At 44.7% G+C, this 22,486-nt stretch overlaps 1 protein-coding gene across 1 annotated transcript; it reads right to left on the reverse strand.

The window, feature by feature from the left end:
• Window positions 1-1,564: 1,564 nt before the first annotated feature.
• Window positions 1,565-21,949, reverse strand: LOC108572773 (LIM/homeobox protein Lhx5). Its single transcript, XM_017935054.1, has 7 exons — window positions 21,777-21,949; window positions 9,563-9,795; window positions 5,727-5,927; window positions 4,356-4,597; window positions 3,689-3,974; window positions 3,049-3,240; window positions 1,565-1,897 (listed from the first exon to the last, which is right to left on the reverse strand). Exons 1-7 carry the CDS (start codon window positions 21,947-21,949, stop codon window positions 1,782-1,784), a joined length of 1,443 nt encoding a protein of 480 aa, XP_017790543.1. The 3' UTR covers window positions 1,565-1,781.
• Window positions 21,950-22,486: the final 537 nt, after the last annotated feature.

Here is a 22,486-nt window from a genome sequence, read left to right on the forward strand (position 1 = left end):
ATTGAAAGTATAGCGCAACGATGATCGTTCACTTTCAATCGTGAATGTTATTTTTTTTAATTATTTCCTAGGCGTGTAGAAATAAATTTCCCCGTTTATTTATAATGCTGTGACTTAGACTTTTGCCGTAGAATAGAAAGAATAGCGCAATATGGAAAGTGAAAGAAAATAAATACACAAAATTGCACTTTTTCGAGGATTAGTTGTGCGTTAAGCGTTAAAGGGTTAATGTATTTAGGAAGTTGAAACGATAGTTGTTCCTACATGATTTTCATGCAATTAGGATAGTCTAATGTAATTCAAGATTTACTTACTGTTTCGATGGTCTTCTAAAATCTTCCGACGATCGATTCGTTTTAACCCTTTCGCTAGGTTTCAGGCAAAAAGTGCGCGTTGTGTTAATATTCAACGCTTGCGCAAAAATATTTCATTTGTGAAGATAAATTGATAAATTGTATTTATTAGATGGACGTACATATTCGCTGTTTGTAAATGAACGACCAAAGGGTTAATGCAACTCTGGATAAGAAATGCGCACAATGTATATAGAATCTTCCAGACCATAATAATTGATATATCAAATGTATTTAAGTCACTCAAGAGCAAGCTAATGATAATTATTCTAACATGATTTTCACACAACAAGAATAATCCAATTTATTTAAAAAACAAAGATTTACTTACTGTTTCAACGATCTTCCAAAGTCTTCCGACGATCGATTCGTCTGAACGCAACTTAACGTACGAAAGAAAGGGGGTTGTAAGAAATGAACACAACTGTACGTATACGGAAATACGAGGTGGTTTATTATAATAATATTTATAATCATTATGCATCGCGGCGGCGTGTCTCGTTATCTCTCGCGTGACGTTGCAATGCAAGTTACAATTACAGACACAACAGTTCGGTGACTCAGTCAACTAACGTTTTCATTTTTTTCCTTTTTTTTTTTTATTATTTCGCGCGCTTCTTGCAAAAAAAAAAAAACAGATTTATTTACATCGATCGCCGCCTTAACAGTTACAGGTTACACATTCCTATTTATATTTATACTTTAATGATAATTAGTACAGCGGTTTTTTTAAGTGTAGAATTACGCATGTGTACCGTGTGTGTATGTGTACATGTCTCTCTATCTCTCTCATTCCTCTTGTGTATACGCATCTGACGTACATACGCGAGAGTGTGTGTGCCTTTGTGTGTACGATTATCGTGGTGTCTTTTTCCGATCGCGATTATGCGTTTTGCGTTGAATTGGAGTGTGTCTCATCGGGTGTAGAACAGCAGATATCTACAGGATGTTTCTTAAAGTAACGTCGAAAAGTAATCAACAGGGAGGGTATAATATTACACGATAGAAAAAAAAATAATAATAATAATATTAATCAATAATAATAAAGATAATAATGTTAATAATGACAATGATAACCGTGAAAGAAACTAAGCTTAAAACGATCGATCGTTCTTATCAAATATGCGGTATCTTACAGAAACGTAACGTACAAGTTGCAAAAAGTAGACCTGGCTCGACGTACGACTTGTCGTCGCGCTTGTTCTTTTCTCTGGCTTGGCGGACAAAAGTCTCGGAACACCGGAACACAAAGTCGTAAAAAAGGTCTCTCCATCAAGGTGGGCGCGGGGTCTGTGCCACACGTTCGATTTCTCTCTCTCTCTCTCTCTCTCTCTCTCTGGTCGAAATTCGATCGATTTTTCGCCCGGCCTTTTTTCGATGGAAAGCAACGAAACACGATAAAAATGAACGTTTTAATTAAAACTCGTACTACCAGGCCAGCCCTTCGCTCTGCATCTGGTGCGGCTCCAGGAACCCACCCCCGCCGCCGCCGCCACCTGGACCGCCACCATTCCCACCGGCACTGGGATTACCCTGTGCTCCACCTGAGAAATATCAAACCCGTCGAAATCGGTTCCTTCCTCTCTCTCTCTCTGTATCTAGCCAGGAGAAACGTGGGATCCAGGAGGGGGATAATAAAGAAACGAACGAGACTTTTCGGGTCGGGGCTGACGGGGTGTTAGAAAGGTCCCGATCCAGCGATAATTCCTGAGAAATTTAGTATAGTACAGAGAAGATACGGTATTAACGATCGCTTGATTCATCGACGTGTCTAACACCCCGTATTATATCGTTACTTTAACATACACCGCGACGTTCGGAAGTATCGGGACACACGTTACGGTTTTAAAGAAAGTGTACGGTTCTTCGTCGAAGTGGGACATGAGTTTGTAGTGGAGATCGATAGAAATTTATCTCGTTTCCTTTGATCGAATGATAAGGTTCGTTTAAAAATTTATTAAAATTGCTAACTTTTTCTTGGAAATTGCAATGCACAGTGATACCAAAAGTTTGCCCAGTAGTGTACATATTGTATGCAGTCATAATTTTTCTCAGGGTCTTAATAATTTTGTGATAATTTAAGTTACATTTCTTCACCAATTTGTTCGATTTTTCAATGGCTGTTTATCCCTCGTGTTGTCTGTCGTCCAATTTTAGCAATTTTCTGATAACAAGCGTCTAAACTTGAAGCAAACACGGTTAAGAAATGTGTCAGACAACTGGAATACGAGCTTTCACAAAATGTCCAAAAAGCTACCCTTGTCGTCGACGTAACTCTTAAGTTTTCTTCACATTCGGCAAGTGTCCCGATACTTACAAACAGGAGTGTACATAACTTCGTTAACACGTTGAATGCCGGACCGAAATGAATTTTTTATTTAAATACAACACATCCCAATATGCATAAACAATAATGTCAGCAGCTACAGATAAAACTATTTAAATACACCGTGTGATTAGATGAAAATTTCACAAACATTACCATTTACTCAAATTAAAAATGCTCTCACTAATCTTACCACCTAGGTCACCGATCACCCCCACGGCATTCAACGTGTCGATAATAAGAAAAAGAATTAGAAAAAACGGAAGAAACAACTGTATAAAGCATAGACGTATAACGATATACGAAGATTTGTTTTGTACATTAAGATACGGTACGTAAGCGTAACCTTTCAAAAGGATCTGGTCGTACCTGTAGGTGCTAGGAACTCTCCAGGACTACCGCCAGGAGGTGCAGGGGGCCCCTGTCCAGGAGGGCCCGTGAGAAATTCCGGAGGGCCGCCTCCCGCACCCGGAGGTGGATATTCCCCTGTCACCGCCACTGCGGCCGCCATACCCGCTAAACTCGCCGGGTCCAAACCTGTCAGAAACAGATTACCGTACACTATTCAGAGAGGATCGTATCCGGCCAGCTATCTCCGAACCCGGCTGTCATAATTATCGCGACCTACCTACCCGCTACGATGTTTATTATACCTAGTCGCGATAGAATTCGAGACGGGGTCTGCTTTCGATTCCGGGAACGCGGATGCGAAATAGATCCTGTGCACCAAGTAACACGGGCAATATCTACGCGTTGCATTGGTTAGATAGTTCAAATTCAGATTACCATTCCCCAGTCTCTGACGTCGATTGATCGCGGCCACCGTACGTACCCCTGTGAATTTCGTTCGTGAAAATGCTCAATCGTAGCGAGTAGTTCTTTTCTTTTTCTCTCTTTATTCATTTCTTTTTTTACTGGAGAAAGATTATTTTCAAAATGAACGATTAGGAGAAAGAGAAAGAGAGAGATTAGAACAGTTGAAATGGAGAAATAGAATTGCAACACTCACCAGGATTGCCTGGTCCACTGAAAGGCGGTCCATGAGGATGAGGGGGCGGATGAGCACCGAAGAATTCATGGTGAAATGCCACGGGCCCGCCGTAACCGAATTCGAACTTCTCCGCGCCGAAATATGGAAAACCAGGCGGCGGTCCGTCCTCGCCGCCCAAAGCACCGGGATTCAGGTTCAGAGGGAAGCCCCTCATTTTTCTCGAGCCACCGAAGAACGGGCTCCTGCCCATCGACGTTAACTGTTTTAACCTACGCTCTTTGCTCCTCTTATTTTGAAACCAGACCTGCGCACACCGACACGACCGACTATTTTTCATTCAATTTACCGATCTTTCCCAAACAATCTCTCGTTAATCTCTCAAACCTTTTTCAAACATGTATACAAATGTACACTTTATCTACCGCTTTGTCTACCTTTCGGCACTCAACAGTTATCGACGGTTTTCGGATCAGACGGATCAGTCTGATTTTTGCTAAAGTTCCTATTTCACGTTCACTCGTTAGTAAACGGAGAGTGATGTCTCTGTTACGAGCGATATCACACTATTTCCGTGCAATAGCCAAAACCGGCGACGAATCCGCGCCCAATTGAGTCGGTCGTCAGTGACTAACCACTTCAACTATGAGCGGTAGATAAAGTGTTAAGGAATAGGAGTGTTATGAACCTGTATGACTCTCATGGGTAATCCAGTCTCTTTTGCCAACTGTTCCCTGATGTGCCTGGTGGGCTTCGGTGTGGACGAGAACGCCGACTTGAGAATCTCCAACTGTTTCGCCTTTATGGTCGTTCTTGGACCTCGCCTCTTCGAGCCAGCACCGCCGTCGCCGCTACCACCACCAGCACCGCCGTCCGGACTTTTGTTCTCCGTTTGGCTATCCCTCGTTTCGGGATCACCGTCCAGGGAACCTTTCGAGCAATGCAAACAAACCCCGTTTAATATATAAATACCTACCCGCGTAACAGTGAAAACACTTATTTCCCGTGAAACAAGTGGCTCTCTCTACTTGTCCGGCACAATTGTCACCGTGTAATTAGAAATTCGACGGAAAATGGAGAAAAAAAGAAATTCTAAATATTCCTCCCTGCTCGTGTCGGAACACACGAGAGATCATCGACTGAACAAACAATGACATTCTTCACAGAACGCTTTCTTAACGATACACACACGTATATCACACACACACACACACACACAGTGTGTATATAATATACATATCTCGGAATCTTGATCGGTCGGATCGAGGTAACAACAATCGGAGCCAATCCCCCGGAAGCGATGCGAAACCCCCATCGGATTATCGTAGCTGCTCTACGCTTGAAAGCTACACTCTATAGTGTTCTGTGGTATGCGTGCACACTGGTACAATATGCAACTTGTACACACGTAACGCACACATATACGTATATAGTTTAGGGGCCCAACTCTTCACGATAATCTATATATATATCTACCCGGGTAGGTCTTAACCACGGGACAAAGAAAATGTTTGGACAGTGTCACACCGCACTACAGGGGCCACCCTTCGCGAAGACACCCCTCTTTTTCCTCGCCCCCGTGTGGCAAAGGAGATGCTTGTACTACCCGGTGTATAGAGAGCGTGTATACCTCGATAGAGAGAGGTAAAAGCGACGATGGGGTGATTTTGTGTGTGTCGTGCTCGCGATAAAAGAGCAGAAGCGAATAATAGACCGGGGAAGAAGAGAACCTGACGCGCTTAGTAATTCGTAGAGACGCTCCAGGTCAAGCAACCGAATTTCCCTCCCTCGAGGTGGCTCGACGAAAGGGCAAGATTGGCCGCGATTAAGTCGTTAGTCGGTCCTCGGTCGATCGTCCTTTGGAAATTCGGTTTGTCGCAGGAGAGACGAGAATGTCTCGCGTCTCTTTGATCTCTCTTCCTTGAACCTTCGCGTTTCCAACGATTGATTTTTCGCGTTATCGTTCAGGAATGATCGTAGAGGAATATTTTACGTTCTTTTTCTTTTTTAACAATTGACGAAAGATCGTTAACGGTACAGATGGAATTGAAGGACTTACCTTGATCCTCGGAGTCTTCCTGCTTACAAGGATCACTTCCAAGAGGTAAATCACCGGTGTGACCAACAGTTTGGTCACCAGGACCACCCGGACCCAGATTATGAGGGCCCAAGTGAGAACCTCCGACACCACCGTGATGATGGTGAGCACTACCGTCCTCGTCCTCGTCTTCTGATCCTGAACCCATCAACGAGTCTCCTCCTGTCGACAGGTTGGACGATTCTGCTCGTGAACGATTCGAATCGTGCGTTTTAATCACATCACTGGTCGAATCATTGACTTCGAAAAGAGCACCAGTCACTTTTCTGTTCAATGATTTTCATTACATTACAGACTATTCGAGTAACCCGAGTATGTTTGCACTTTGATTAAAGAAAATAAAGGGCGGGGGTAGAAAGAAAAGAAGAAAACCACTAGATTTCAGAAGAAGAAATTGAATCTGTTTCGAAATCAGCGATTCGATCGGTATAAAGTTCAAACTTTTGTCAAATTTACTTCGTACTTTTGTACTCGGAATATTCGACACAAGGAAACGGGGAACAAGTTCGGACCAACCCGGCGGGAGAACTTGTTTCGATTCACCGGTAAGTTAGTTTCCTTTGAGACGAACTCGTCGAATAGAATCCTTAGAAACAGAACTCGAGATAACTGGGCGAGTAATAGAACGACGCGAGAAGTATCGCGAGCGGATTTGCTCGTGCCGACACGTGGGTTCCGCGTTCGTAAAATTCCGTTTGTAAAATAATTGCGTCGATCAACGTCAAGTTTAGACGCTGGAAAACAGCGAATATCCGCTGGTATGGTAGTTTAGTTAGTTTAATTTATCGATAATTCGAGCCTGAAGGGCCCGAGACTTGATTCATATTGTCTCACATTTGCATCGAGCCTCGCGTTCCATTCGCACGTATTGCACGCCACTCTCCATCGGCCAAGTCCGAATATCCCCGGTATAGTAAATAGAACATAATATATCAACGAGGGACGAGTAAATTTGTCGATGTTCCACACGAAATTAGCAATTAAACGTGATTACGGTTATTCGCTTCTGGACGTACACGATGTAGCAACGCGGCAGCGTCGTTCATTACCAATTTTTCGAAATTTTGCAATTTGCCGCGCGCGCGCACGAGCTCGTGCGACGCGGACGAACGCGCGCGTTTCCCATCGTAATTTCGCGTGTTCAGCGACAAAAGACGTTAAAAGTTATCGATAAACGTTGCTGATTAATCGACGCCCGTCCACGTAATTGCTGCGCTTTTCACGTGCGCCGCAGACGATCACCGTGAATTCGACAACTGACAAATGGCCGCGCGGTGATAGAGATTAATGTCGGAAACGCGTGGAACATCCAGACGTCACGATGTTTGATCATCGAAACATGTAATCGTCGTCCCTTTCTATACTTCGACACTTGTATTTCTTCTTTTCTGAAACACACGTAGTATTTCCTTCTTCGATGCTACTTTGGAAATTTTACATCGGGGAGTGGGTATCTTTCTTCGAAAAATCTACCATCTACGTATCGTTCGAAGGAAAGTAAGATTTCTTAGACGAAGCGTGAATAATCGTAACGCGTCGGGGAACGTCAACGGAGTAATTAGAACGGTCTGACGCGCGCGAATCTCGCGTGATCGTGAACGAGAAGAAGAAGGCACATCGTGGAGACGTGTTTGGAGAGAAAAGGAAAAAGAAACGAAGTTGTCGGACGTTTTGCGGTTTCGACGTCGGCATCGAAGCGACAAAAGGTTTGCCCCTGCCTAACGACCTTTCGGTTTTCGTTTCACGGCTTACACACCGGCTAGGCCCTCGTGAAACCGAGCTGTTCCTCGCCACACACACACACACACACACACACACATAAACACAGTCTCTCTTTCTCTCGTGATCGCGCGTTCGCCCTTTTTTCCCGTGCTCCTTTTCTCTTTCGACTGGTGGCTGACGGTCGGTTACATGCGTGTAGTACGCGCTGTTTTCACAGCTTGCCGTTCCGACACCGGGGCAAAACCCCCGTGAAAAGCCCACCCCCAGCCCTGCTTTTTATACAACGAGCCTGACTCCGTGAAATCTCGGGCGTTGGACGCGTTGAACTGTGATCCCTTCCTACCTAGCCCCCCTCTGTTCCGTGAAAAAAAATGAAAAATCTCAATTCTCGGCCCCCTCTCTGTCTCTCTGTGATCGGTGGGTTTGTTTTTCTTTGGACCGACGCGTTCGAGCTAGAATTATTCCTATCGAATCTGAATCTTTGATAGACTCTTCTGTAGTCTTGGTACAGAGTAAAGGAACCTCGGAGTAACGAGAAATATTAGGCACACAGCGGTAGAATATACTGTGCAGAGATGAGAAAATGACACAGGACTAGGATCACTATGATAGAATAGAGAGCATTAGAATCTTGGACTTTTCTGCCTGGAACCCGGACGCTTCTATTTTCTAGGTTAATTACGATATTCCAAGATAAGAGTTCTTTCTTGAGTTTGCATTTAGACTGCTTCTGATGCGAACGCGACACTTGAAAACAGACGCATTGCTATCCAGTGTATTAGCAGAGGTGCGTCTGACGCATGCTAGATCACCGCACGCAGCGCACAAATAACACGATAACACGGATGATCGGTGGAGGCTAGCAGCAAACGAACATCGGATAACCCGGATCGCTGCAGAAAATCCCCCCGAAAGTCTCCGGACGCCTTAAAAACTAGGACAAATCCGGGGAAACTCAGACGGATGGCAACCCTACACCAATAGGGGTATTTTTCTCGCACCGCTCAATTTTTCTCTCACGCAGTTTCAAATGATCCGATTCGACGGTGCCATCGCGTAAGTTAATAATGATAACACACGTCCCCCATTTCTACGATTGCGTTGGGAAAGGTGCATTCCTTACTCAATTTTTCATCTCTGCACAGCACTGTGCAGAGCTCAGGAGATTTTTTCCTGGAAGGAATGCGGGTTTGATCGAGTCATATCCTCGTAAGTCTACCTTCACTAACACAATCACAAAAATAGGGCACATGTATTGTCATTATTACGAATGAGATTATTTAAAATTGCGTGATTTAGGCGGTGCGAGCGAAGTGCCCTTCTTTGCCCCTGTGCTGCCCCGCGGGCAAACTCCTGAGCTGCGCACAGAACGTGGCGATTTATACGTACATTCACACGAAGGCGTAAAATTTCGCGAGATTGTACAAATTTATTTCGTTCTTCGATGCGTTTTCTTGGCGCCCGCTCTAAATTCGCGACGCGCGAAACAATAGTACAAAGGTAAAAAAGAAAGACACCGAAGCCCCACAGATCGACGTGAAAATTTCTACACGGGGCTTCCTCGATAGAAGATTCTCTAAAGTAACGACCTCCGAGAGAAGACTTGCGTCGAAGTATAATTTATTCGCAGTTCAACGAGCCTCTAAGAAGCAGTTGTCCCTGAACATAACCATCCCTCCCCTCCCTCTGAGTCGATTAAAACGATACCAATTACGAAGCGGCCGCGAGGCCTGTAATGGCCATCTAGTTCCTACACGAAACGCGTGCCTGTACAGTGGTTTGGTAGCATCGATGTGAAAATTACCACGGTTTTAAATAACAGAAAATTCCACGCGTACGACACCCTTGAGGTGAAAAAGGAGTATCGTGGAGAATCGATATCGATATAAACCTGTCACGTATATAGTAATACACAGAGATGTTGGCACACAGAGTTGCACAAATCCAAAATCCGGGCAAACGAACGAAACAAAAAGGTTGTTGCGTGTGTTGCGCACATGTTTGTGCATCTCTGTTCTCGCGACGTCGTTTCTCTTCGCGGTGGATAACGAGGGACAATGACACTTGTAACTCACCATGATGACCGTGCACGTGATGCGTGTCCGGCAGCGGCTTGCCCGACAGGTAGTCCTGCTTGCAGACGAACTTGTTGTCGTCCAGGACGTAGAGCTCCTCTCCTGTGCTCATCTGCTTCCGACATACCAGGCAGGTGAAGCAATTCAGGTGGAAAACCTTGTCCCTCGCCTTCCTCACGAGATCCTGAGGGCTTATCCCTTGGAGGCAACCGCTGCATTTCGTGCCGTATCGCCTGCAACAGACCCGTCGCGAGACAAACCCACGTGAATAACGACAAACAAGTGGACAGCCAAAGGGGAAGTTTTTAGATTCGTGGTAGCGCGACGTGCTTGGACCGCGCTGAAAGCTTTGGATAACGAGCGCACGCGTCGTCTACGCGATGGCGGCGTCGCATCGCTTCACCGAACACGCTTCGTGATTAATCGTTCCACGCGGTTTCGCGCCTTCTGCATTCACCTGGTCCACTAGTTTCCCTCTTTTTTTTCCTCTTATTTTTGTCGGTCTTTTTCATCGTTCATTGGAGTTGGTATTAGGTAAAGGGTTAAGAAATGGCGATGTGTAAAATTCACTTTTCCTCGAAGACTAGTGTAATTGGTTACGTTGCTTTCATTTTTATTTTTTATTTTCTCTCGGTTTATCGATAGCTTCGAAGGGGCAAACACGTGGACACTCGTAGCGGTTTACTCGGCAGATATAAACGAAAAGGAAAGTCAGTGTTGTACGACGACGACGTTTATTGGGCTCGAAACTTACAAGTCCTGTCATTAAGCCGCGCGACTCGCAAACGTCGATAAAAGAAATATGGCGCTTTTAAAGAGATGGGACTTTAACATCCCGATAGGGCATAAAAAGTTAAAACCCTTCGGTGCCGTAAAAGCGCGACGCGGTTACCGGCTATGCCAGGCGTTTGCTTCGATTTTCATTTTTCCTCTTTTTTCCTCCTTTTCTTCGAACCTATCGCGTCCCACTTGTTAATTTCGCGTTAACCGTTCCACGTCTCTCGCCTGCGGCACACACGTTTCTTTGTCATAAACCACCGTGTCGCCTCTCGCTTTTCCCCCAAAAGAAAACGAAACCACAGGTACCTAAAATTCGTCGTGGTGCGTGTTGTGTTTTTTTCCAAAAAATAAGAGACGCACGCGTGTTTCGAATGCGGCTTGGTTTGCAACAGAGTTCGCGCGAGTTAATAAATCTGAGCGAAAAGGATTCGTCCGTCAGATCCTCCCGCGGCTGTATTATTACGGAAGCATCAGACCGGCATACTTCCCAGCTAGTAATTCCGATCGGTTTAATTACAGGAATCACGCGATTAATTATAGCAATTACCACGGTCCCTTAGGGCTGCCGCCTTTCGAAAGTAAATATATCTCAATCGATGCCTACTACGCTTCTCGCGGTTGCACTTCCGAGTCAAACACGTCCATCTCTCTATGCATTCAAATTCCCGCGACTGTCTCTCTACGTAGTGTATACAGTACAGAAAGCGTAATGTTTCACACGTGTAGTTACGCGTTAGGAATATCGGCTGACCCGATTCACGACCCCGGCGCTATTATTTTATTGCTATCGCGACGGCTGGACCGGAAGCACGCGTCCAAAGTGACCCGCGACCCACATTTCGCTAATATTACCGATTCTTATTTCTGAGCGAATAACTCGACGAGAACGAGACGGAAAGGCTCTTTGTGTTCGACGTTTAAATACGTAAGCTCTACGTAGGAATAGAGTAGCTACACGAGAGATTATTCGGACAATGGTAAACAGGGATTTGTATACACACCTCTATTCGGCAGCTCGTATCGTTTGACTAACAAGTAGCAATCGAGTGGACGTTCTGTTTGCTTAGAACGGATGAAACAAGAGAGAAAAGCAAAAAAAAAAAGCTAAAAGAAAGAAGTGAAGAGGAGAAGAAGCAAGGAAGAAAGAGCAGTACAAATTACAAGGATTCCCTTTTATCGATCGACGCGGTCATCTATAACTATTATACGAAGTACTTACGCGGAACATCCTATAATCAACCGGCACACTTTTTCAAACTATTCATCAACCTGTCCAAATTAGCAGTCCTACGCGCAGTTCCTAACAATCTTCTCACGGAAGCAGAAGCCAGAGATATTTCTTGACCAACGGTCATTACGTTGCCAGCCTCCATTTCTCTCTCTCTCTCTCTCTCTCTATCTCGTTCCCTTTCCCTCCTCTTCCAACCAATCCACCTCTGTCTAAAACCTTCTCGTTTCACCTCTCGCGTGCAATCCCTCTAGTCTAATTACAGGAATTATTTAATTAATTATAGCAATTAGCCGATCCCGTGTCAACTTCCCCGAATGCATACGTCACCGAATCACCGGCTTCTTCTCCGCCAATCTCTCTCTCCCTCGTTCTTCCTCCCCCCGGTAGGTGTATACCCCTTTACTCTCTCTCACCGTGGACGCGCGTCTGCCTCCGACCATTTCCTCGTTTTTGAGCGAGCGAACGCGCGCGCTAGGGGCAGCAGACCGGGGTCCTTTCTTCCTCGTGGAAGAAAAAGAAACGGAGGCTGGCCGTAAAAATCATTAATAGAAAGGCTTACGTGGTACTTTCGTGGGCCGCTCGTGTGTGAGAAAGCGACTCTCTTGTGGCAACCGCCAGAGGAAGAAGGAAGAGGAGGAGGAGGTGAAGGGGGTGTGGGCTCCCTTAAAGAGGAGAGCGTAAAGAGCCTGGAATTCTGGCGCGTAGCAAGAAATATAGGACAGCCGGGTTGGGATAAAAAAAAGGGGGTGGGTCCGGGCCACGATTTGCCACGGAGCCTGGAGTTTATGTATGTGGTGCGTGCTGGTTTCACGGGGTCCCGTCGAACGACTCCGACGCACACGATCCCTTCTTCTACTCTCTCTCTAGGTCTATTTCGCCGCTCACAGCCCAGCCACCTATCTTTCACGTTTTCCCAACGAATCGAACGAAACTGGGGGAACCGCCCCCGGTTCAACTAGACGATGAACCGGTCAAGCGAACAGGTAGAATCGGGGAGGAACGAAACGACTCTCCAAATATCGCTACGTTTCTCGATACGCCGCTTATCGCTGGAACTCTTTAATATCTTTATCAATTTTACAGGGAAACGCGGTGGCTTTTGTTGGGATCTAGGGATACCCACGGTTTACAGTTTATATGAGTGTTTGAGTATTCGAATTTTGACCTGAATATCAGAGTGGTACTTCAGTGATACTAAACAAATTTGATACTGTATGTGAATGCCGAACGAAAATATAATTTTCGTATTCTTTAAGCTTAACGCTTTACCTAAACTTGCTTTCTTCAATCGAAATTCAGATAAGAAAAGCTTCGTACTTGAGCAATTAACGAAGGAAATCCGGAGCCGGATACTCGAATACTCAGACTCGGATATCGACGCCAAGTTCGGATTATAATGAGCATTTCGAGACAGTGAGAGTTTGCTCCAGTTTTTATATCTAAATTGATATTTTTTTCTAGACTTTAGTGAACCCTCTTGCTCTCGGCGAAAGACACCTGTGTATCGATGGAAATACCACAGGAGAAACAGGAAGATGTTTTGTTAAATAATTTCTAGTCACCATTTTTTCAGATATTTAGACGAATTTTCCACGGTAGCTAGAAATTTTTTACAACTAACGGGTTATTTATGCCAAGTGATCGCACATAAATTGAATCGGCTGGGATTAGAAGGGTTAGCTCATGCTTGCGCTGATTTCATCTAACTATGCAAGTTAACACTTGCGCAACTTAAGCACATTACACGTTAATGAGAAGCAAATGGAATCGTGCATTCGGCAGTTTCGCTACCGTTAAAAATTATTCTACATTATTTAAAATATTTGATTGTCGCGTAATTTAGCTTAACTTAGAGTACAAGTTAGAAATACCACGGAAGAATCAAAAAGATGTAAAATGTTTCGTTAGAAAATTTCTAAAAGTTACATACTCCTACATATTTCGATGAAATTTTCCACAATACCTAACTATATCAACCGGAAAGATTTTTCGAGTGCGTATCGAACCACCCCAAAACTGGCACACAGGATTAAAAGGGTTAAAAGGTAGATTGAGAGTACAATACCGCGTGTCATCGACAGCCATACACGTTCACCCGTTGCATAAACTATAATTACCGCGTCCGATTAATTATTTCTCGATAAACGATCGGCCAAACACAGCGACCGATACTTTTCCTCTGTTCCTTGTTACACAGTTTCGATCGGCGCGTACGCGGCAACGTCTCGGTTACGCCGATGAAGGAAATAAACACCCGTGAGATTACCTCGTGAGACATGGGAGTCTAATTAACGGAATCCAATTAGCGAACCGAGGCGACCGAGCTTCCGCGACCTAACCTCTCTTCTCTATTCGTCTCTGACATCCTGAAAAGGGCCAAGAGTCAAGGTGAGACACCTAAACCCCTCCACTTTTACCATTCCAACCGCACGAGAGAAGAACCATCCTTCTCCGCCGCGCGATTTTCACTTTATCTTGTTTGGATCTCGCGCCGCGAAACATAGTAACCGCTAGCGAACACCGTCGTCGTCGCCGGGCCCCCGGTTATCGGGGACGAGTTTCGGCCTGGCGCCGATTAATTCGTGAAATATCGTCGATTACCGTTCCTCAACTCGAAAGGGTGAAGGTATGCCTTGAGAAGCGATTCATAACAGTTATGCTAATGTCCACGAGTGGTGCCCGATGCGACACCGTGAAACGCCGTTTGCATAAAATCCTATCAGCCCGGGAGCTACGAATTTCGATCGTTCCATTCCGTCTTCGTCCTCGTACTTCATCCAACTTTCCCACCTATTATTTCTCTCCCTTTATACACCCACTTTCTCCGCTACTATCTCGTTCGATGCTTCGATAAACGTCCAACCTATCTATACCGTAGATAATAAACCGATCGTTAAAATCTACCTCGTGCTACCTGTGACCACTAGCACTAACCACTTCCTTACGTAATTACACTTGGAGTGTCTGTCACGAGGACTGGCTAATTGACAAAAAGAGTAGCAAAAAGATGTTTGAAAAAAGGAGGAAAAAATGGAGAAAAAGGAGATGAAGTATGGTTGGTCGAACGTGGGCCTGTCTCGACTGTGACGCAAGAGAGTAACGTGTACAGTGGTTGGCAAAAACGTCCCTGTACGAAATATACGCATCGCGATATACATATATATGTATATATATATATATATACCACTATTGCCGAACCTTCCTGGAAGGGAAACAACTTGGAAACCTCTTTCTGTCTCGCTTCTGTCCTCTCCGTTTCGCTCCCTCTCCTCCCTGTTTCTCTTTCTGTTCGACCGCGCCGGCCCCGTCACGCCCAACAAACTTCTCCTACGGTTCGTAGCGGGCGTCACGCCGCATTTATAATGTTTCCACGTTCGAGTTTCGACGGGTCTACTCCCGAGGAGGCCAGCACCGCGGGTGGAAAGCAAGGACAATGGACCTCTCGTCGGCGCCCTTTCGTCCCGTAGCAAGCGCGCCGCGCCGTCCACGAGAAAAGCCTCCGCGCCGATCTATGATTGCCTTCGATCGTTTCGCTTTGATTTCCAACCGTGATCGTCCCTCTCCGACGACTACCGCACACGTCTCTCCCCTGTTAGTGCCTCCGGAACTTCGTTCAGATTCTACACGCTTGCGTTACGTGGAAGCAGAAAGTGGAAGGAGAGAGAGAGAGAGAGAGAGAGAGAGGTCAGTGGCAAGACCTTAGGTGAGAAAAGTCAGAGATACCTAATTAATCCGAGGTTTCGATCGAGACGTTGGATAAACTAGGTTTGAGAGTTAATCGTTCCGTATTGAATTTCTTTCGGAAAGCGATCCTGGAATTCTGATCGAACAGATCCGACGTTTCTTACCGAAGAAACAGTCTTATCTCATTAACGTTCCTTCTCTATTGTGTTCCTTTTCCTTTTTTTCTCCCCGGCTGTAACCAAGTGAATATACTGTATACTCTCGGTTACGACAGCCGGTATGATTTATTTCGTTGTAAAACGACTCCTGCAACCTGGCGCCACGTATAAATGTACCTTAATAGATCACCGCGTGTAAGAATATTTCCCGTGTAATTTCACCGGGTTGCTATTTTTCATCGATAATTCCCAACGCGATCCTGATTTTCGCGTGACGAGAAGTTCGAGTAATATCGGGAATCCGGCAAAGTTGCTTCCCGGTGATAACCACGGAGGGAACTATTAGCACAGGGCGGTAGCCTCTGCCGGGTGACATCGTCGCATCTCCTCCCCCTAACCTCGAAACTTAATGTTTTCATCGGGCGTATTCCGGCGACATCGTGGACCATATTTTAAGGTAATAATTTTCGGCGGGTACGCATACACAGAGAGAGGGCCATCGACCGCAAAGCAACGGCAGTCGAGGCGGCGCTGAAACGGGGACATCGGTCCTTTTGATCCTGGACCCTTTCAGGCCTCCACGGGCCATTATCGACCTTTAAGGACCTTGCTGCGCGACTCGTAGAGCCGGTTACCATAACCGTGCGTACCGTTCCAACACAGGCCGATACCTCTTGGACCTCCCGGAGGTGTTACAGTATTCCCAACGGCGATTCGCTGAAAGAAACACGGGGGGAATCACCGGTTCGATTCGAGAAACGACATCGATAGATTCGTCGCGTCGCGTCGCGTCGAGTCGCGTCATGGGAATCGATCGGCCTTCTGCACACCCCAGCGTCTTCCATTTTGGTTCTCCGCTCGGGGTTTCCGTTACGGCCACTTCTGTCCTTTCGTTTCCTCTCGTTTCGCTCTGTTGTCGATTACAGTTCATTCTAATTTTTCGCGAGTTTGCGTTCATTTTGGGAATGCACACCCTAGCATCTTCCATTTTGGTTCTCCGCTCGAGGTTTCCGTTACGGCCAAGTTCTGTCCTTCCGTTTCGCTCTGTTGTCCATCACAACTCATTCTAATCTGTTTAATTCTAATTTTCCGCGAGTTTCGTTTGCGCTAATTTTGGGAATGCACACTCCAGCGTCTTCCATTTTGGTTCTCCGCTCGAGGTTTCCGTTACGGCCAAGTTCTGTCCTTCCGTTTCTCTCTGTTGTCCATCACAGCTCATTCTAATCTGTTTAATTCTAATTTTTCGCGAGTTTCGTTTGCGTTAATTTTCGGAAAGTTTCGTTAGTTTACCGAATGTTAGCGTCGGATTGATAATCGCGTATCGGTACACACGGCGAAAGGTGTGTAACGGTAGCAAAAGAGGATAAACGTTAATTAACGGGACGGTGGAGATGATCGAGAGTTATTTTCGACCCGAAAAGCTTTTCTACGCCGTTCGGAGCATAGCCTTCTGCGGCCTGTTCGTCTTACATCTAATGAATTTTTCATCGGGATGAAATGCAAAGTGGCTCGTAAAGTATACAACACGTTCGTTATACACTCGTTCGTATAAGTATCAAAGGGCCCCCCTTTAAACGCCCTCCCCACTATTCTGCTTGTACACTCGGCCCTTGGTTACAAAGGGGATCGTTCATCGCTTCCAGAAGTCACGAAAGAGGAACGACTCTCCACGGACGAACGGCAAGGTAGGCGATTTTATTTCGCGGTAAGCAGGGGAACGATCACCCTCGCCACCGCCCCGACACTCGTCGCGAGAATTTCACGGAGATTAGCTTGTGATTAATAAAATGCAATTTTACAAGCTCTTAACATTTTTTCCCAACTTTTACCGCCGTTTCGAGCATTTCACCTACTGTTTCTTATCAGAAGTCGGTCGTTACTATCGTGTCGAACGATAACGAAGGATTTTAGGTAATTTATAGAAACAGACGATTGCGATCCGTTAAAATTTTGTTTCTCTCAAATTAGCAATTAAACTGTGAAGCTGTTTCTAACTTTCACCATCGTTTCAAATATTCCACCCACTGTTTCTTATCGGAACTTCGTTCTTCCCGCCGTGTTAAACAAAAACGGAGCTTTTTAAATAATTTACAGAAACATGCGGTTGCAATTCGTTTAAATTTCCTTTCTATCAATCCGAAATTAAATTAGCAATTAAAGTACGAAGCTGCTTCTAACTTCTACCGCCGTTTCAAATATTCCACCCACTGTTTCTTATCGGAACTTCATCCTTTCTACCGCACTAAATCAAAATGAAGCTTTTTAAATCGTCTCGCCAAACATGCGGTTGCAATTAATCTAAATTTTCTTTCAAATTAGCAATTAAAGTATGAAACTGTTTCTAACTTCTATTGTTTCAAGAATTCCACCCGCTCTTTCTTATCTAAACTTCGTCCGTTTTACCGAAGTATTTCAAATAATTTCTTCAATTACTCTAAATTTCATTTCTACCGATCGAAACTTACTGTTTCGTCGCAACTGTTATTCTCGATCGAATTTTTCCCGGTATCACAGTGTTAAAACCCTCTCGATCTTTCTTCCATCGTTCATTACGTTCGTCACAGATTTCTTCACCTACTCGAATCTCCTACTGCCTATTTCTCCGCTTCGTTATACGTTCTTCAACGGATCCTACAATGTTGCTGGCGTTGAAACTGGTGAAAGAACCGAACGAAGGAGCAAACCACGAGAAAGAAGAGAAGAGGAGGAAAAAAATGGAGATACCCGTAAACGTTTTCACTTCTTCGAACGGTGATGCTACTGCTGATAATTAATTTAAGCGACTCGCTGCTGCTTTTTCGCACCGAACTTCTTTCCCAGTCTGCGCGAGAAAAATCGTCGGTGAACGCTTGCAGACGAAGCGGAACCCGGTCTTCACGCCTTCGAGATCGGTTTCTTGCGCGAATGTCAAGGTCTCCGGACGAGATCTCGCCGAACGATTTAGGTTATTGTATCAACTCGACGGGGAGAAGTTATTCCCTCGGCCGAAAGCGAGAACGAAAAGTTTCCGTCGAAACTATCCCGCTCGCCGAGCGCGCGCGCTCGTGATAATCGTCCTCTTTCGAATGCTGGTCACGCGCCCGTTTTTCGCGCGATTTATTCGCGACGACTCGACGCAACGCCGACCGCTCGAACTGGGACCATCAATTCCGCTGCGCTATAAATATTCGATCCGAGGAAAGTTCGTAAATCAACGCTCGCAACAACGTTCTCCGCGACGTGACTCTGACGCTCTCCCTCGCGAGGATACTACTTTTTTCCGACTTTCGGAATAGCGAGAAACGCGTGTGATACCGATCTCTTTGCTGGATTTCTTTCGTTAGAGAGTCTTTGAGATTGATTGCGAAGATTCTTTATTAAGGGGTTAGATCACGCTTGAGGTTTAAAAAGATTGAATTCTTTTTTTTTGCTTAGATCGATAGTTTGTACTTTGAAAAATTTTAATTCGAAATTTTAATGAATAATTTCGATGGTTTTATGCATTTTATGCAATTAGAGTCGATTTAACGAAGTGTGCCACCGCGTTAACAATCAGTAATTGAAATTTTAAACGCGTTTTTCTCAGACTGACATTTTTGAAGTCAGTGCTGTCCGTAATTTCTACGATTTTCGTCTGATTCACTTGAAATTTTCACAAAATACTCTCTGTTATATAATCTAAAAGAGTACGTAGAATGTTTGCAATATACCGAAAACTTATTTCTGCAATTATAAATTTTTATATTTACTAAAATTTTAGGGAAAAATGTGATACTTTCTTCATATGTTCACCATTTTTATGAAACTCGATATGTTTCTGAAATCCTGGGTTAGGTTAGGCTTTAGCAATTGGCATGTAGACGATGCAAATCTTTGATACTTTGTTCTAAGTGAAATCATGTGGCAGCAGAGAACAACACTGTAAGAAAATAGAAGTTCGACCCTGCGGCTGTAGCGTCGCCATTTTGCAAACGAACTAAACTAAAAAAATACTTGGATATTCTTCAAGGATAATACAATAAATCCCCCACAAAAAAAAAAATGATCAATCAACTCGATTATTCTCTTAAAAAGAAAAATACCAAAATTACGTATCACTCTCATACCTCACGTATGATCTAACCCCTGAACGATCCTTCTCCACCCAAACTATCTCACACAGTGCAAAATCCTTCTCCGCAAGAACGTTCCACTGTCCACCCAAAAGAATATTTCAAACATCGCGTTACATTTCCGCGATTTTCACCGGCAAGAAAACACAGGCACACAGCGTTCCGTTTGCACTTTTTACCCGATTCTCGAGCGAAGTTACGAAAAGGTATCGAGGAGACTCTCAACTGGTGGTCTTCTTCAGAAGAAGAACGCCGCGTCATGTAGTAATTTTTTTTTTCTCCAAAGTTGTTCCATTAATTACTGTCTCATTTCTTGCATGATTTATGGGAAAAAAGCGAGGCGAAGGCGAATAGGGTGGTTGTAAATATCGTTGCTCGAAGTATTCGCGTTCATTTCTACGTTTTCGTTCGACTGGTGGAACGTGGCAAGAAACCGGAGTCACGAAGTCTGTCAGATCGGGGCCAACGAATCGGTTGGAAGCCGAGAGGGATATACGAGATACGTCGGGTGGACCCTGCGTAACGAATCGCGATAGCGCCGGCGTGTTTCGTTTGCGGAACAGACTTCGATCGAACCGTGCGATTTTTCCTCGAAAGTTGATCGAGTAGAAATGACGGTGGACTTGCTACCCGCGGAAAATGTCAAGGCCTCCTTTCCATTCGTCGCGAAATGCTTTTTCTACAGACGAAACGACCGCCATCCGTCGATATTGTATATACAGCTATTTGTGTGCGAGCTACTGGTAGAAAGGAGAAGAAGAAAAAACGGTGGAAAGAGAAAAATCGAGCGACAAATGCCGCGGCGATTGTCTGCTAATGCCATCGATCATAAATCTTTCCGATTTCGCCTGGCAGTGTCGACGGCCAGTTGTGACACGACCGTTTATCTAATTATGCAAACGGGAAACAGTTTGCCGGGACACCACACGCTTCTACGCGCGTGAAGAAAGCAAAAAGCTGCTGCTAGCCTATGACTTCTCTCTTAACAACGATCGATCGTGTTACGTCGTACTATCGGTGCTGGAACGTCAATTATCCGGGCATAACCGAAGTGAGACAAGTTCTCTTCGACAAATTGTTGAGTAACTGGTGTATACCTGTTCGAGTTGCTTCCAAGGTATTTCTTTTTCGTGGGAAAAATGTCGCGGTTTTAAGCGTAACACCGTTGAAATTTAGTATTTTTCTTTGAAATAATTTTCGTAATTTTCGATGCACCTTTGTCAATGTATTGGCGGAGCATTAATTTTGCGTACATGAGAATTGGAATTTCTAGGAGAAAGAAAGTCGCAAACGAACGTTTCCTATCCGAACTTAGTTGGCGCTCGAAATAATCATTTTCACAGTTTGGTGGTGTGCTTCAAGAATAATTCACTGTAGTTTTCTAAGACCTGGTACCACTACCATATCACTGCAGAATCATACAGTAACGAATTAGAGGTGGTTCATCAAAGACTGAAGACACAGTAACTGTCCCTGATCAACAGAAAAGTAGCAAGCACACGTTACAAAAATTGCATCAACTGTGTATTGAAATTCTACCTCATCCCTCATATTCCCCTGATTTATCTCCAATGGATTTTCACTTTTTCCACTCACTTGACAATTTCCATACGCAAAAATAATTTAGGGAACAGAAGGTTTCCATACACAAAAATAATTTAGGGAACAGGAGGTTTCCATACACAAAAATAGTTTAGGGAACAGGAGGATAGTGAAAACGCCTTACAGCAGTTTCCTTTTCTTAGAGATTCGAATTTTTATACACGCGTAACTAACCCCAAGGACGAGATCACTCAGGAACTAATTTTCATTCGAATTTTTCGACGAGATATCTCGTCCGAAGCGTCGCGCGAACGACATTGAGTCGCGAGGTATCTCGTCCATAGACGCTCAGGGCTTAAGATTAAAAAGTGTATCGATAATTATGAAAATTATTTCAAACAAAAATGTTCAATTCCGGCAAAATTATATTTTTCTCAAACTCAACTTTCGGAATAACCCAATGCTAATCAAACTGACTAATTAACGTAAGGTTGCTCGTTTCAAATTAATATTACATCTCTCTGAAAATAATGAGAGAATCGCCTATCAGAACGCCATAATCAAGGCTTCCATTGACAATCGCGCTCAAAACCGTTCGTCCCTGAAATCCACTCGAAAATCCAATGACTCAACCGCTAAGATCCTCCGACTACTTGGTACACGCGTGAACGCAGAATAATCACTCGCTGAGGGTAGTGAGATACGGAAACGGCGGGGATGTTAAGTACCTGAAGAAGTCCTCCCTGCAGAAGAGCTTCGCCTCCCTGGAGAAACACTTGTCCTGCAACGTGGTTCTGCAGTCGAAGCAGCGAACGCACTCGACGTGCCATGCTCGGTCCAAAACATTCAGCAGGTACTGATCCATAATTGGTTTCTCGCATCCTGCACATGACAGGAGCATCGCCAGACCTCGTCTCCCTGCTTGGAAAAATAAAAGAGAGCATTCGATGAATAAAAGACACACGATTAGATACAACAGGAATTAACGCAGTTTGCCTATGTATATATGCACGCGCGTGTGTGTGTGTGTGTGTATCTGTGTGTGGTTCGGATGAAAATCGGAAGGAGGATTTTCCATAATTTCTCGTTATCGTCGTTTTCCGGTTAGTTTCTCCGTGAATTTACGCCGGGCGACAATGGACAGGCATCGCTTGGCAAAAAAGCGAAAAAAAAAACGAGAAAAAAAGAAATATCCAGCACAGGCGAAACATGTCGAGCGTGGAGAGAAAAGTTGATGGAACGCCGCGGCGGCCGCGCGCGTTCCCGCGACCTGACGAGGCGTTTTAATTTTCGCGCACGGTTCGAACGTGGTGTGCGCGTCATCGTGGGAAACGAAAAAGCGAGAGAAAAAAAAAAGAAAAAAGAACGAAACGAAACGAGGAAGTTTCTGCGACACCCTGTTTCCACGCGCGTTTGTCCTACTTTTTTATTTCACCTG

Source organism: Habropoda laboriosa, unplaced genomic scaffold, assembly GCF_001263275.1.
Source record: "Habropoda laboriosa isolate 0110345459 unplaced genomic scaffold, ASM126327v1 scaffold22, whole genome shotgun sequence".
Lineage (NCBI taxonomy): Eukaryota > Metazoa > Arthropoda > Insecta > Hymenoptera > Apidae > Habropoda > Habropoda laboriosa.

What these genes read in the sequence shown, in the direction of transcription:
- LOC108572773 (XM_017935054.1), bottom strand. Translation starts at nt 21,949, where the DNA reads ATGCTCCTGTCATGTGCAGGATGCGAGAAACCAATTATGGATCAGTAC. An exon ending in GGAAGACTCCGAGGATCAAG is followed by an intron (nt 4,598 to 5,726) that starts GTAAGTCCTTCA and finishes ATTGCTCGAAAG; the next exon opens with GTTCCCTGGACGGTGATCCC. An exon ending in TACCCATGAGAGTCATACAG is followed by an intron (nt 3,975 to 4,355) that starts GTTCATAACACT and finishes CGGTGTGCGCAG; the next exon opens with GTCTGGTTTCAAAATAAGAG.